The sequence below is a fragment of the Stegodyphus dumicola genome, chromosome 1, assembly GCF_044657685.1.
Source record: "Stegodyphus dumicola isolate Sdum_Otavi_A_Nest chromosome 1, ASM4465768v1".
NCBI lineage: Eukaryota > Metazoa > Arthropoda > Arachnida > Araneae > Eresidae > Stegodyphus > Stegodyphus dumicola.
Genome location: NC_140768.1, coordinates 200,435,765 through 200,449,760, shown reverse-complemented (window position 1 = coordinate 200,449,760; position 13,996 = coordinate 200,435,765). Strand labels below are relative to the sequence as shown.

Sequence of the window (13,996 nt, the reverse complement as noted above, 5' to 3'; positions counted from 1 at the left end):
AGACGTAAGAAAAGAAATTACTTTAACAATGAGCTAGTTATTATCAAAAATATAAGTCAATTAAAAATTGTAAAATTGTTTTTACGAATCCTTTTTATAATATTCAGTTATAATCTTAAAACATGTATTTATGTGGGCACCTTAAGTCATACCCTCAAAAACACACACTGATATCGGAAACTTCATTAGCAAAATACTTTAAATGTACAATTTTTATAAATAATTATTACATGCTATATCAAAATACTTTAAATGTACAATTTTTATAAATAATTATTACATGCTAAAGTTCTTCATCCACTCCTTTTAATTTCTATCAGTTTCCACTTCTTTCTTGGCCCAAAGGGGCTTTGTCCCTGAAGGACTATTGTTTTCGTTTTGCGATTTTGCATTGAATTACTATAAATGTCCGTTTCACTTTTCAAACTGTTGCCACAAAATGTTAGAGTCCTGCATTATATTTCAAGAAATTAAAAAATGAAAAATCTGCATAAATGTATGTCTATTTCTCGCATTGTGATAAAACAACGGTACATAGAGCCATCGAATTTTGAATGACGTAATCCTCCTACGAATATGGGCATGTGGAAGACCAAATTTGAAATTTGGAATTTGTTTTATTACCGATTTCATATTTTGTAAAACTTTAACGTATTTTTGATTTACAAACTTAAGGATTTCAAAGCGAGCAATAGCAACACTCTACGGGGAAAGAAAAAACTTTTTATCTCCAGGCGCGCGGAACTGTGTATCGGAAATTCTAAAGATATGCTCATTTTAAAATTATTTTGCGACATTGCTATTGAACTGAATTTTACGGTTTAAGTGCAAAGAACATGATATTTAATAAATAAAGGTAACACACAAAACGTTAAAAAAGACCCCTTTGGACGTAATTTAAAATCTTAAACCTTTTAGATTTTTTTTATGTTCTTTAATTTTCTGATAATTAAGACAGCACTGTAGATGACTAAAGTGGTTGTTAAAATTAATGGCAAAATTCAAAATTTGGCCCAAAATTAAAAAAATTCTCATTAATTAAAATTTGCGTGTTCTTCCATTCGTTTCCGCGGAATTATTTCTTAATTTCTGGACATCCATTTTTTCGACCATCTGAATTTCAGTGCCCAGAAATACGATAATATAGAAATCAAATTAAAAAAAAAAAAAAAAAAAAAATAAGAAAAAGTTTAAAAAAGTGTTGCAACAATATTTTTGGTTGAATGATCTTGGTTTATGCAGATGTTTAAATTATTGCTGTGAGCTACAATCGAAACTACAATATTTAAAATAATTATATTCCTAGCTGTAAATTTTCTTTGCAATATTTAAAAAAAATAATTCCTAGCTGTGATTCCTAGCTCAAAGTTTACTTGAACCAATTTTAGAATTAAGCCTTTTAATCGATAAATACTTTAAAAAGATTTAAATGTTATACCTAAAGAAATATTGGTAAATAATACGTATATTTTACGTTAAAAGTTTATATTTTAAAAACAGATTTCTGCCTTTTACCTGACTCGAAGTTTAGGGAGGAGAGGTGAGAGAGCAGCCTGTTTTGAATTCGAAAGAAAGAATGATCCCAAGCTCATCTTCCAAAGATAACCCCAAAAGTTTTCGTCGAAAATGCTTCTGGGCCAATAGATTCCCGAGTTTCAATTCAATCACCAGAGGACGCAACCGAGAGTGAAAACGTTTGTTTGAGAATGCTGCAGCTGTGGGTATTCCCACTCGCTCGAATCTGGCAACAGCGGCGGATCGGTGCGTTCGAGCGCGCCGCTTGTCGATTCGATTGCAAAGTGAAACCGTCCGTTCGTTTCTCATTTCGCTGAGTTCCATCTATCTATATGCGCGTTCGAAGGCGGGGATGATTCGAAATATTTACCGAGTGTCGCCGCTTCCCAAAGAGACGCTTTTATTTATACGTACGAAATGTGTCGCGGTGTTTACTCGAGTAGTCACTATTGGTTCCCTTTGATTTTCTCTGCACTCTTTTTGAGCAATTCGCCTTCAAAGGGATCTTTTTAGGAGTTATGGAGTTTCTTTTGTTTTATTTCTTTTCTTCAGATGAAGACGGAGAAAGTATATTCTTAATCGAATGATTTAAACGAGTTACCTGATAGAGAATGAAAAGGGAGAAAAATTGGAATTTTCTAGAATGTTTTCAAAAGCCGGTTAATTACTTCCTATGCGCTTTGAACTGAGATTCGTACAGCTGCATAAAGCATTTAAAATAGGAAAATTTTTAATTTAATGTTTATTTATAATAAAAAATTCTGGATTTTGAGGGATTTTCACATGAGTTCATCCCTTTCAAACACCAAAAATATTTCTTCCATTTTGCACGAAATCTAGCGTTTAATGTCTGTAAACCTATTTATTAAAAATTTCTTAATATATATACAGTAGCTATATATATGTTATATAACATATATATATGTAATATTATTGCATATCTCTATCTATATATCTATCTATCTATATATATATATTATTACATATTAAAACATAATATATATTATATTATAAATAAAGTATGGGATAGGGATTACAATCGAATCCTTGAAATGAAATTCTAGATTAACAATTGAAACAGTTTCTCGCTAAATAATTAAGATAGTTTACTTTTTAAAGAATGAACCCTCAGAAATTCAACATACAAAATATGAAAGTCATGTATTCAAAAATGAGCTATTCAAAACAACAGTGTCAAACGATAGGAAAAAGATATTATTGTATCATAAATTAATGTCACTCAGAGAATTTTGCGATAACTCAATAAAGAAAGGATATAAATATTTAAAACGCAACTGTACATCGTTTACTCTGGATTGCCTACGCACAAGTTTTGCAGTATAGGTTTTCCGCAACTGAATTGGCTGTAATTCCATTTTACTAGATCCCGAAGTTCACGTAGTGGAACCCGTAACTTCTGGGTTCAGATGTTATAAATGGCCAAAAGGGCCCTTTTTCATAACCTTTAGCTTGTTAAACTAATTTGTAGTTTTAAAAAATAATATAAAGGCACAAACTATTAAAAATACGTATATTATTCCTAAATCCATTTGTTTGTTACACGGATATATAGCGCATTTTTATAACCCGAAAAATATAACCATTTATAGAAAAAAAATTTTACTTGTTTTATCGAATCAATTTAATTAGAAAAAAATCCTGTTACCCATTTTACAGAACCTGTTTAATAGAGAGCCCATTTTCTATAAAAAGATCTTTATCTTTTTATATAAAATAGGTAACAGCTTCCATCACAAACAGTTTGATAAACCGCATCCCATGTTTTACTGAAAACTGAAACAATAGCTATTCACGAGACTTGACAAACTCTGGATTCTGAGAATTGTTGTCATTCCACGCACAGTAATATCTAAAAATTCTATATCAGCTACAAAATCTATATAATAAAAATAGTTTGTGTCTTTCATAATTATCGGCTAAAAAAATTTAACAGTTTCAAAAAAAAATCTGATGGTCTTTCTTGTACAAAAAATTAAATTATACGCATTTTTTCTTGCACCTCCTTTAAATTTATTAGATTGAATTAAATCTACTTCGTCGATAGCGCATAAACCTCAATAGAATAAATGCACTCTTTAAAATTCACTATATTTGTTTACTATAGTGACACTCTGGCGCTACGCTAAGTTCCCTAAAGAGCGTTAAATTCCATTCATTTTATAACTCAGAATGCACAAAATTTATATCATCCGAAGAATTATTTAACCGTTGCCACATGTTCTATTCAAATATTATAATAAATCTAAAACGATGTATAAAAGAAATTAAACAAACCAAAAAAGAAAAAAGAAACAGTTTTTCACATACGTTTCAGGATTTCTCATTCAATTAATTCAGTCTTTACTTCACTACAAGGCTAAAATACATAAAAACTCAAAATATCTATATTAAAAATTACTAATTAAATCTTAAAAACTTATTTCCTCGAATAAATTTCAGAATGGATTAAGCAGAATTTAATTCGCAATTATAAAAGAAGGCGTTATCTTTATTGTTGTTAAGCTTAGTTTCCGCAGATTGGCAACAAATCACTATTCTGCCAAGTTTCAAATGTAAACAAACATGGTCGCCATGGCAAAAATAATTAGGCTTAGCCACACTTAAATAACTTTTAAATTGTTGATAATTCCACAAATACTGCGTACCGATTTACTAAATTCATAAAAACCTTAACCGGAAGAAAAGAACAACATAACTCAATCACTTTAAGCAAAAAATGCACAATTTACGAACATATAAGAATAAAGAAACTGATATCACTGAGCCGAATAACAGAGTGGATATATATATATACATATATTTATATACTTTTGGTGCGGCCGATTGCAACCAAAATACGAGGCGCACATCTACATGTTATAGCAGTCCTATATACAGAATTTCAACGTTCTGAGGCTACTCGTTTTTGAGTTATGCGAGATACGTACATACGAGTGCTGATTTCTGGGCCCTCACCTTTAATGACGTCTTAAAATATGAATCTCCCGATCATACGAAGATCTTCGCGTTTGCGGATGACACTACGTTGGTTGTTAGTGGTAGGACTAGAGGCATCCTCGAAAAGAATGTGAACGGTTCTCTCAAACAGCTTAACATAGAATGTCATAGGTTGAAACTCTGCATTTCGCAAGTGAAGTCCAATTAAATACTTTTTAACAAGCTAGGCCAAAAGCTCTTAAGAAAGCCCACCTTCAACCTGGACGGAAAGAAAATTAATATTACTCAAGTCCTGAAGTTTCTGGGTATCCACATAGATAACCAACTTAATTTTATGTACCATCTCACGGAGACTCAGAAAAAGGCAAATCAAATCGCTTATAATTTCAGAAAAATGCAAGGTAGTAACTGGGACTTCGTCCTCATATTCAAAAAATTTTATTTTTAACAGTAATCTCAAGTATAGTGAATTATGGGGCTGCAATCTGGGCGGAGACTATGACAGAAAGGAAGAATTCGCCATTCAGAGACCTTTTCTCCTGAGCATTTCCAAAGCCTATAGAACGACAGCTAATTCCTCTCTATGCGTTCTTACTGGGATTCCTCCCCTTCATTTAATTGCGACGAAGGATTCAATAAAAGCCAGAGTACTCCAGTTGAAAGAAGATGCTTACCTGAACGGCACCACCTTTTCTGCCTCAAAGTATGAGTCTCCAGCCATACCATTGACCTACCATCCTGCAAAGTATCGTAATTTAATTATCAATACGGACCCTTCAGCAATCAGTAGTAAAGAATGTCCAAGAGCATTTAGAGACGGCTCTAAAATTCATGGAGAAGTGGGCGCAGCATCAATAATCTATTCTTCTTCCTCTATTCCAACAATATGGCAAGGAAAATTATCTCAAGAAAATTCCGTTTATCAAGCTGAGCTGTCAGCAATTCAATCTGCAGTAAATAAAGCTATATCAAATAATTTCAGGACAATAGCTATCTATTCAGACAGTCAATCTGCATTATATGCCCTGAAGTACATAAACAATAAGAACCAACTGGTTCAGGATATTCAAAATACTATAAGTGCCCACCCAGAAATCCAGTTTATCCTCAATTGGGTGGAAGCCCACAACGGAAACGACGGCAACGAGGCAGCTGACCTCCTTGCAAAGGATGCAACGACTAACATCAACAGTGAGGTAATTCATGTCCCGTGGCCCAAGTCCCATTTAAAATTTACACTGAATGCAATTGTCGACTCAAAGTGGCAAGAAGAATGGGATTCTGCATTGCAAGGCAGAAGAGTCCACAATTTTTTCTCAAAAACTGACAAAGAGGCCCTACACTATGACCATGTTCTGAATCAGTATATCACAGGGCACGGTCCTTTCCCCACCTACTTCCATGACAGGAGGCATGTGTCCCACAGATCTCTGCATATGTGGCGAAAGGGGTGACCCTGATCATTACATTTTTGACTGTAATCTAACAGACGGCAAACATCTGATCAAGCCTAACAATAATCTAATGCCATTTAAGAAATATGCAATAAAGAACAGACACCTTAGGGTCAAAATCAGAGACGTTCTTATACATATTCAAAGACTTGGACTGGATATTTGTCATATCTAATGCTTATCCATCTCCATATGTTACTATACCATATTTGTCTTTTTATTTTATTTTATTTTATTTATATATTTTTATTTTTTTAATTTTTCATTATTTATTTTATTTTTTTATTTATTATTTTTTTTTTATTTCATTTTAATGTTCCAACTGTTTCATTTATCTACGCAATGCTGATGGACGGGAGCTCCAAAGACTTGCTTATTACACCTTCCGCCTTAGAAAAGACACTCTTACATTTATGCTTTTGGAAACATCAGTTGTTGAACTTTTCAAGGACAGTCTTTTCTCAATATGATTTGTGTACACTATTTATACCAGAACTTATCATTTATCTCAGAAAGTCCTCTCAAGTGGTTGATGGTAAAGAAAGAGGGGCGGGAGAACCTCGGACCACCCCCGGGGTGTTCTCCCTCAAAATTGGGGCGGGAAGTTTAACAGTTAGCTAGGTTCAGCAATACCTCAATTACCTGTGGTACTACGGAGGTGCTGGCCTAGCTTCTACCTGTACCTGTCAGGCAGAAACATCGTTTAATTGCATTCGATAGCAGTAAAAATGGATATTTGGTTTGAAATATGATGCTTGAAAGTTTTCGCGATTACAATACTTCCTTTTTACTTCGTACAAGAAAGTAAAAAGGAAAGAAAGAAAAAACCATAACATCCAAAGTAAAAAAAAAACTGAAAGCTTTTAGATTTCACATTACGTCCGAAGGGGCGTTTTTTAACGTTTTCTGTGTCACCTTTATTTATTAAATATCATGTTCTTCGCACTTAAACCATAAAAATCTATTCAACAGCAATATCGCAAGATAATTTTAAAACAAGCATATCTTTAGAGTTTTCGATGCACAGTCTCACTCACTGGAAATGAAAATGATTTTTTCTTTCGTACTTTGAAATCGTATTGCTGCTATTGCTCTCTTATTCAAAAATTCCTTAAAAGTGTTACAAAATATGAAATGGATAAAAAAACAAATTCTAAATTCCAAATTTGGGCTTCCAGATACCAATATTCGGAGGAGGATTACGTTATTGAAAATTTGATGGCTCTAGATATCGTTGTTTTATCACAGTGCAAGAAATACACATACATTTATGCAGATTCTTCATTATTTAATTTCTTTAAATATAGCAGAGGGTTTGTTGGCAACAGTTTGAAAAGTGAAACGGATATTTACAGTGAATCGATGCAAAATGCCAAAACGAAATTACTAGCTCTTCTGAGCTAACGCTCCTTTGGGACAACAACAACAAAAAAAAAAAAAAAAAATCTGAAATGTTTCAGATTTTAAATTACGTCCAAAGGGGCGTTTTTTTAACATTTTGTGTGTTACCTTTCTTTATTAAATATCATGTTCCTCGCACTTAAACCATAAGATCCAGTGCAACAGCAATATCGCAAAATAGTTTTAAAACGAGCATATCTTTAGAATTTCGGATACAGAGACTCACGCGCTGGAGATAAAAATGTTTTTTCTGCACAACGTTGCCATTGCTCGCTTTGAAATCCTTGAGTTTGTTAATCAAAAATTCGTCAAAGTTTTAAAAAATAGGAAATCGATCATAAAACAAATTTCAAATTTCAAATTTGGTCTTCCACATGCTCATATTCATTGGAGGATTACGTTATTCAAAATTCGATGACTCTATGTACCGTTGTTTTATCACAATACGAGAAATATACATACATTTATGCAGATTTTTCATTATTTAATTTCTTCAAATATAATGCAGGACTCTAACATTTTGTGGCAACAGTTTGAAAAGTGAACCGACATTTATGAGTCCGACGCAAAATGCCAAAACGAAACTAATAGTCCTTCGAGATTCAAATCCCTTTGGACTAAAAAAAAAAAAAAAAAAAAAAAAAAAAAAAAAAAAAAAAAACTGAAAGGTTCAAATTTGAACGGTCGCCCAAAAGGATTTGTTGAAGTTTTTTTTATGCTCTCGCTCAGCTCGCTGCGTACCAGTCTGCTGTTGCATTCACTCCTGCTAACTAATATATTTATCTTCTTAGCTTTATTATTAGTCTCGCGCTAGAGATAAAAATGTTTTATTTCCATACAGTACTGCTATTGCTCTCTTTCAAATCGTTGAATCTGTTATTCGAAATTTCATTAAAGTTTACAAAATATGAAATATAAAATTTGGAAATCGAAATTCGTGCTTCCAGGTGCACATGTTCAGAGCAAATATGCACACAGCATTTTCACAGCATGTTAAAAATATTTTCAATCCACTAGGCATAAAACATTTATTTCATGTATCTTCCAAATTATGACTTACTTATAAATGCAACAAATGACTATGCCTATTTTTACTATTTTTTATACTTTTAATAATATAATTAAAGAAAATAATACATCGTTATTAATAAATTTTATAAATACTTACGCCAGATGTATAATTATAATGTGTATACGTACTACATATGTATACTTTTCTATAAGGCATTTCTGAAGCATAAGGGGATACCACGTTATATTTTTATATGACTTTTGTACGATGTGTAATGTTATAATAATAACCACTCTACACCTCAAATACAGAAAAATCTCCAAACTATATGTTTGCTTTATTTTTTAAAATTAATGTCACAGTTAGTTCTTGCGATTATCGGTATTATTAAGTTTATGTATCTGAATTACGAAAATCTTTTACACTGGCTTTTATATTTAAAAGTCTGATGCGGATACTACATGACTTCTTTGTACGGAATATTAAATTATACGCTCATTTTCATTAAAAATTGGAAGATATAGAAAAAATAAAACACTAAATACAGTTCAAACATTTTAAAAAAAATTATAACTAAAATTAGAGTTTCTACACAAAAACAAGTAACTCGGCTAGTGGACAACAAGGCGAAGTTTACGTTTGGTCCCCCTCAGCAAAAAAATTTGAAAGTGCGGAAACTGACTTAATTTACTATTCTGCTAAGTTTTAAATGTAAACAAACATAGCTGCTATGGTAAACAAAAATTAGGCTTAGCCGCACTTAAACAACTTCCAATTTCTTTATAATTTTACAACTATTGCATGCAGATTAACTACAGGTATAAAAACCTTAACTGGGAAATAAGTATAACATAATTCAATCATTTTTAAAACAAAAAATGCACAATTTAAAAAAAAATATTAGAATAATAAAAAAAAGAACTGAACTCACCGAGCTGAGTAACAGAGGGGTTATATATATATATATGTGTGTGTGTGTGTGTGTAAGATAAAAAGTATGAAAGCAAACTTCTAAATTTAATTCAATATAACCTCTTTTATTTTGTATTTCATTTGGAAACTTCATCGCTCTATCCTAAAAATAGCGCTCTAAGTCTAAACTGCGTCATTGAAATTAATCATGCGATCTTACGTAACCCTTAATGAGGATGCCTCTTGACCAATCACCAGATTGTAAACCGAAACTAAGAAATGAAACTTTTGACTCCCTCCTTTCTATGAAGTGATGCTTCACTTTTGCTTGTGCTTTCCTCTTGGCCAGACGTCTTTCTGCAATCATGTGTGTCCTGCTATATTCGCTTCTATGGCAATAATATCAAAAATTGTTAATGTTCTTTGATAGGCACGAGTAGAGTGCCAAGTGAATTGTGGCCACAAAATGGGAATTTAAATAAATAAAAGGAATTTAATCCGGTTCGACTGCTTCTTATTCAAAAATGGATGGACGCTCTAAGCATCAAGTATATATGCAATTAGTATTTCTACGCATCTGCGTCTCAGTGTTCTTATTTCAGTGCCTCCAAAAGTGTTCTGTCATTACATATATACATATACTTTTGGTGCGGCAGATTGCAACCAAAAAGGGAGGTGCACAAATACATGTTATAGCAGTCCTATATACAACATTTCAACGTTGTGAGGTTACTTGTTTTTGAATCATACAAAATGAATACGTACGTACATACAGACGTCACGAAAAAAATCTCTTTTGAATCCATTTTAAATCAATTTTATAATCCGTTTGGGAAAAAAGAGTCCTTTTTTCTGTCCTTACGTACAGATGTTACGCAAAACTTCGTTAAATTGCATTCGATAGCGGCCAAAATGGATATTTTAGTTGGAATATGGCATACGCAATTTTTCGTGATTATAATACTTCCTTTACTTTGTGCAAGGAAGTCAAAATTACTTATGAAAATACTTATTAAATAAGTTATTAAAATATTTAATCGTAATTTGCACGAATTTCATGAACGTCTTTTTATTCCAGCTTCCATTAAAGGAAAACAAAAGACCAGACATACATCCAGCGTGGAGAAGAAATAGTTCTTATGAAAGCAGCAAAATTGCGAGGCTGGAGAACCAGCTACAAATATCTAGGAAAAATGGTAAGTTGTCTTTAAAATAACTGTTTGTTTCTTTCACGTAGATTCAATTATCGATAAAATATTATGGATTCATAAAAATTAAACTTCATATTTTATTTTGCAATTAAAACTATACAGGATGTATTAACTTTTATGATTCATATACAATAATGGCAAAGGGTATATTGAAGAAAGCATGATATTAATAAGAAATGTTTATTACGCAGCAATGATTAAAAAATTGTTAGCGTCGGAAATTTTAAAATTCAATTACTATGAAAATGAAATAATGTGATTCTCCGATCAGTTCTTCCAAATTACGTCTGTTCTTGGGTATAAAATATGCATACAATCAACTTATTTATCAGTAACCAAGCGCTTTAAACGGTGATTCAACGCTGTATCGTTGTCTAGCAATAAAACTATCCTTATGCCATTCATTATGTACAGGAGAAAACAGAATTAAAAAGCATGGTTAATGAAAAATAGCATATCTTCTGAAGCTTCGCAGCTAAGATCATGAATTTTTAAATCTTGTACAATTTTATAATGTAGGGGAAATCGTGAATCCTCTCTAAGATCAAATAATTTCGGTTTTCTGCGAAGGTAATTGTCTTGAACGAGGTGCTCATTCAGTAGGAGTGCTTGTGTATATTTTCAGAAATGGCGTTCATTTTTAACTATATTCTCTTACAGAAGGTCGTCGCCACAACAGAATTGATTGTATTAGAGAGTTTTCAAACAAACTCAGTTTTTGAACATCAGAGTAAAAAGAGAAAGAAAGAGACAAATTTAGTATTTAGATAAAAATTCACAAAGTCGAATCGTGAATAATACGCATAATTCCTCCTGGCACAAAAACTCAAAACTGGCAATGATTGTCAATGCTGTTTATACAAATATGAAAAGATTTTCAAAAAGAAAATTCCAGCACATTTTAAGCGCATTTGTTAGCTACTGGAGCATCCTAGGAGGATGCTGGAATTCTTAACTCTTGGGACCTAAAGCGTTCCATGTGTGATCAGTTGGGTTTAAATCCCGAAAAGGGAGCCAGTTCATTCCTTAGACATACTTTGGAATATAAGTAGGATTAACTGATTCTCGAAGGTGAATATATATCGATGATACTGCGCATTATAAAAATTTTAGATCCAATAGCTTTTCGAAAAAGTCCCATTTATTTATATTTTTCAGCAGTTAAAAACCATTCTGAAAGCAAGCTAGTATTTGAAGTAATTTAAATATATTCCTTCTCTCTCAAACCCCGTTTTCTTTACTTTTTAATCTTTATCTTTCTAGGTTGCTTCTAGAAATGTATATCTCTCGTTCTCCCAATCATTCATTGTTTCTCACGGTCTTCTGCTAAACATATTCAAGCATTAGATAATAAAATTCGAGTCCCATTAAATGAGAACTAATAATATAGTGCTTTAACTACTAATAATGTAGTCCACATTTTTGCTGCAAACTCGACTGATGGGTCATTTACGTACCCTATATTGTTATGTACAATGAACTTATCAGTTCTATAATTATAGTTAAATGTCTTGTAAAATGATCCTGTAAAGAGACAGTTTTTATCTTGTATAATTATTCTTTAATTTATCACTCCAGTGCTCTGAAATCAATAGTGGAAATATCCCCATAAATACCACAAGTTCTGACATGTACTGGCTTATGTTTCTACAGGAGATACTCAGTGTTCTTGTCCTCCCTTTGAATGCCTATGTTCCAAGAACTACACATCAGGTTGCCGCTCCTTCTCCGGTTTGAGTAAAGACGAAGCGGTGTCGTACGGAGATCTAACAGCCAGCGGTTTGGATCACGTACAGGCGGATTGTTCTGTCTTCCAAGCTATCGACAAGATGCTAGAGGACGTAGCCTGTTCCTACGGCCATTCCACGTCTTACCGACTGGCCGCAAAAGTCGCTTCGGATTTCGACCAGGCGTACTACAGCTCTTTTGCTGATGGTAAGATAAATGCTTTTTAGTTAGTATATCATTATATTGCTTTACACTCAACTCCCGTTTAACTGGAAAACTAGACAGGCCGATGTCCCGGTTTAAAATACTTATCTTTCAAATCTAATCTACCTATTGATTAACAGACTAAGCCATTATCAGGGTTGATCGGAGGGTAGTTAAAATCGCAAGAATGAAGAATTATTACAACTACTACCAAAACCTCTATTAACAATTTACCTGTATTTTTGAGCACTTTATCCGGAGAACAATTTTATTCGGTTACGTAAATTAAACTAATCTTCAAAAGAGGGTCTATAAATTAACAGAAGAATAAACATGATTAGAAACGAAGAAACTCAATTATAACTGGCAGTAAAGAACAATATTACAAGGCGTATTGAGCAATATCTTTCAATTCAATCTTTCGTAATCCACCAAAGGCCAAACTAGTAGTGCCACACAGGGTCTATGTAATCAGTATCTTCAATTCATTGTAAACACCTAATACTTTGGCCACTTGACTAAACGGAATTCTGATTTGATTTATGTCTCAGATCCATAAAGGTAATAGCCTCTCTATGCTTCTATTCGCGAGCTTCTGGTTTTAGTAACTTCTTTCGGTAAAACAGACACCCGTACCATTTGTTTACTAATTTTTTTGGGGGGAGGGTGATCAGTTTTATTCCTGTTTTTCACGGTGATGCACTTTCTTCATGAAGGTTGATTACATCGAGCTTTGAATGACTCATTTACGTTTCTTGGTGGCAGGAACACTTTCACATTTTCTTCTTGCACTCTTTGCTGTTATTACCATGATTTTGACTTAGTTGATACCCTTCGATCGACTGGCTACCTGAATGATGAGTCTCATGTTGCTGTACTACTCGACATAGCGAAGACTATCTAACATTTTCATTGATCCAGTGACTGTTTTTGAAGGAGGAAGTGGGAGGTGTATTTACTTTATGTGTGAATTCTTTTATTTTGGAAACTGTTATTCTTTTTTCAAGCATACAAGCGTAATGTTTTATTTTTAATTTGTTTAATATGCCTCCTAAAAGGAAACGTGTTATTACAACGCTGAAGGACAGCAGTAGAAAGGTATTTGAGCAAAGATTTAAAAAAAAAAAAAGTCCAATTAACCAGATCTTCAAGTTATCGGAATAAATTATGGTCAAACGGTAATAAAATTTATAATATAGTATTAATAATAATAAAAAAGCTAGCAGCAGTAATAATTTCAAATGTGTGTTAAGTATTTATGGACTGGCTGATGATCGGGATTCCACAGTAGCTGCAATTACAAATTTATATTTTCAGAAAAATACAAATCCTGCAGAAAAATTTCAGATTGCTTTGAAAAGATATTTTTGTAAAGTATTCAAGTATATGCTATTTGCAACAAAGTAAACATGTTTATATATTGTGGTAATTGTATTTGAAATTTCTGCAAAAGATCAAACTAATTTACTTTTGTGCGCAATGTATTGCATTTTTGTGCTTTTCGAACTTATTTATTGATACGCATTTTCTTGAATGAATGAAATACATAAAATGAAGCAACAATTCTGTGACATTATATAATATACTATATGCTGTTAGAA

The 13,996-nt window shown here is 32.6% G+C and overlaps 1 protein-coding gene across 1 annotated transcript in view; it reads left to right on the top strand.

Annotated features, from left to right (window-relative positions):
- LOC118187791 (uncharacterized) overlaps nt 1-13,996 on the top strand; it is a 78,489-nt gene that overhangs the window by 55,135 nt on the left and 9,358 nt on the right. Inside the window, exons 5-6 of the mRNA XM_035358066.2 lie at nt 10,331-10,448; nt 12,117-12,398. Of these exons, the coding sequence (XP_035213957.1) occupies nt 10,331-10,448; nt 12,117-12,398 (400 nt within the window). The remainder of the gene's footprint in view (nt 1-10,330; nt 10,449-12,116; nt 12,399-13,996) is intronic.